At 48.0% G+C, this 3,151-nt stretch overlaps 1 protein-coding gene across 1 annotated transcript in view; it reads right to left on the reverse strand.

Annotated features, from left to right (window-relative positions):
* The window catches only part of LOC119586683 (T-box transcription factor TBX1-like), a gene marked incomplete at its 3' end in the record, with an annotated part of 52,795 nt that extends 50,953 nt beyond the window's left edge, over nt 1-1,842 (reverse strand). The window contains 1 exon segment of the mRNA XM_037935415.1: nt 1,284-1,842. Coding sequence (XP_037791343.1) covers nt 1,284-1,491 — 208 coding nt within the window.
* Nucleotides 1,843-3,151: the final 1,309 nt, after the last annotated feature.

The raw sequence follows: 3,151 nt of genomic DNA on the forward strand, positions 1-3,151 counted from the left end.
TCAACCATATTTGTTTGAATTTCAGACTTGCTGTAAATGATCTTGGTGGCTGATAAATATCCATTTATTATTCATGATTTACATTATCGTATATAACTATTATCTTAATGATTTTCCTAAAAACGGAGATATTCTTGTCATTACACAGTCCTGACTTTTGCATTATTAATATGCTAGGTGAAATGAATAGTTTAGCGAAAATTAATAAAAACGATTAAGTCTCTCTCTGTGCTTTAATTGGGTTATTTTTAATTCAAGCAAAAATGTATTTCGCTTTAAGTGTTTTGTCGACATGAATTTTTAAATCAGTGTTTGGCTTCTAATAACGATTTTCTTCGACGATACCGAGTTTGGAATCTGCATGGAACTTTTATTAATACGTAATCCTAAAATTTAACAGTTGAAAGCGGTTATGGTATATTCTTTTCATGTGTCAATTTTTTTTCGGTTTTTGATTTATTTAGAAATGAAAACGAGCGAGTATTTTTTTTTTTTTTTATAGATATATCGTATACTTTGTATCTTCTTTTAAATCATACTTGTTACGTATAACCGCCCGCCCGTATGCTTGAGTCGCAGGACGGAAACACTCCGCTGTGTATAATGTCTACATATATAAGGCATTTTGAGGTATTTCGAGTGTTCTGATCGGAAAACTTTGGACGAAGAATGAAAAGATGACCGTTTTTTTTCGTTTTTTTTTAAATTTCTTTTATTTCTTTTCTTAATTTTTGACTTGGGAAGAAAAATCGCGACTTTATTTATTCTTTTTGTGAGCTAATGGAATTCACGTTACACTTGATACAAGGCATGCGGGAGGGGAAAGGTAGTGCGTTTTCGTTTCAATAATCGGAAATCATTAAAACATATGATATCAACTTTTAAACATTTTATCAGCATGACTTATATCAGACGTTCAGTAATTTAGTCTATTTACGAGACATTTGCATAAAATCAGTTGCAATGCAATCGATAATAATTTCACATCATTTTGGTGGTTCCGTGCACTCTAAATAACTCGCTCTCGTGCGACTCGTGGCACAGAACAACACTGGGCGGCCTTCCGGCGCTCGCTCCTCGCCTCCTTTTGCCCCGAATTCCCGAGGAAGGCGACGCCGCGCCGCCCGAGCATCGCGGCGGGATCGCTGGGCGCCTGGCACTGCTTCGGCGGCCCTGTCACTGGCACGCTCACTGTCACGGTGTCACGACCCAAGGCCGCTCAGGATCCCTGAGCGGGCAGTGCCCTCGAGCCTCGCAGCGGGCCGTGCCCTCGGGCGCCTTACCTTCCATCTCCTTCATGGGCGTGGTGTAGTGGCTGGGGAGGGCGGACCAGTCGTAGCAGCAGTCCTGGGCCGAGGAGCGGGCCACGAGGGGGCCGTGGGTGGAGGTGGGCACCTGGGCCACGCCCGTCATCATGGTCACATCGGAGGGCCGCTCCTGGGCCACGCCGTACGGGTTGGCCACGCCGCCAGGGTAGCACTGCGCCTCCATGGTGGCCCGGGCGCGCGGTGCGGCCCTTCCGAGCCTCGCGATGCGGCCCACTCGGCGGCGCAGGAGGTCCGGGTGGCCGAGTGGTGCCCGAAGTGCCTTAGGCCGAGGGTCACCGCGAGAGGCACTGACAGACGGCAGGTGCCACGTGCAAAAAACAAGTGTCCGGGGCTTGCGGAAAGGGCCTGGCTGCGGGCTGAGTGAGGGCTGGCAAGGGGCTGAGTGAGAGCAAGGGACTCGTGGTGACAGCAGCTGCTCGTCACCCGCCCGCTACCAACAGCTGAGGATTGACTGCTCTCTCCCCTCACGCCCAGCCTCTCGGGACCTTCCTCATCCCCTCACTACCATATACCCACCGGGATGGCAACACCGATGCAAAAACTCACAATTGGGCAGGTTTCGTGGGCATCTCAAGCCAGATTTGCTCGGGCATGTCACTGTTCTCGCGATATCCCTTAGCGTGGAATATATTCGATAAAATCAATATATTGATAGAAAAAAATGGGTATCAATCATCAATGGTTACGCCCACATTAGCTTCCGAATTAAAGCTCTTTGTTTCTCTTCACTCTGATTGGGTTTCCCCTCGCGTAGTCTACCACTGCTAGGATCCTCATTGGCTGGAGAGAAAGAAGGGGCGGAGTCTAGACGAAAAGATAACTCAGAGGGTGGAGCTCGGCCGCTTGACTCCGCCCCTCATGATGATATGCCAGCCACCGAGCTACTCAACACGTGATCACAGAGACGCCGTTGTTTTCCTTCGCCTTCGCATTGTATCTCATTGTTTCGTTGAACCTCACGGACCCTAGAAACACTCTTAAATCAAAGACAGAAATTCGAGAAATATCTATAATCACCATAACACACCAACTTTTAAAAGGATCACACCAAACACCGGCGATTCCCCCAAAACAAAAGCTCCCCCTCCCCCCCCAGAAGCAGCTCCTCCAGCGAGCGAAAAGACCAGAACCCCCGAGCGATGCAATGCGAGAGCGCCCGAAGGTCCCAATTAGAGTGTCCTCTCATCGGGCTACTGATCGGGGCATCAACACCACCAAACCAACAATTAACGGTACGGGAAAACGTCTTCATTTTCCCCACTCATTTACTCCCTTGTTTTCTGGCAGATTATCAGTCGCCGGAACGCAGAACGTTCGCGATTTCGTCAGTTGTGACTACCCCTTTTTTCTCTCTCTCTCTTTTTTAAAGAAAAAAAGGGGGGGTTGGGTGGCTAAAAGGAAGGGGAAAACTGTGGGAGGAGGAGGAGGGATATGACACACACCCAGCAAAGGTATTATTTATTTTTCCCTTTTGCTTTTCTCATTTACGCATGACGTCGGTCCAGGCGCACGCAAGGCCCTCGCTTTGATAAGGTCAAGGGCAGCCTGTGTTTGAACGGCTCTCGTCCTCCGAGCGAAGGTATCCGCGCTGGAGGCCGGTAGTTTTTTTATTTTTTTATTTTCAGTTCCTAATCTTATTTTTGGCGGTCGTTGTTGTGATTTTCGTTGATTTATTGGTCTGTCCCTTCTCGAAATTTCGATTTGTGGCGCGTCTCGGCTGCTCGGGTTAATGGATTTGCTCGTCTCAGTTCATTTGTTAGCACCTTCGATCAAAGGCATTCTCTCGTATGCTTTCTCCTCCGCTTTCGGGCTTCATCGTCTGA

The sequence above is a fragment of the Penaeus monodon genome, chromosome 21, assembly GCF_015228065.2.
Source record: "Penaeus monodon isolate SGIC_2016 chromosome 21, NSTDA_Pmon_1, whole genome shotgun sequence".
NCBI classification, from domain to species: Eukaryota; Metazoa; Arthropoda; class Malacostraca; order Decapoda; family Penaeidae; genus Penaeus; species Penaeus monodon.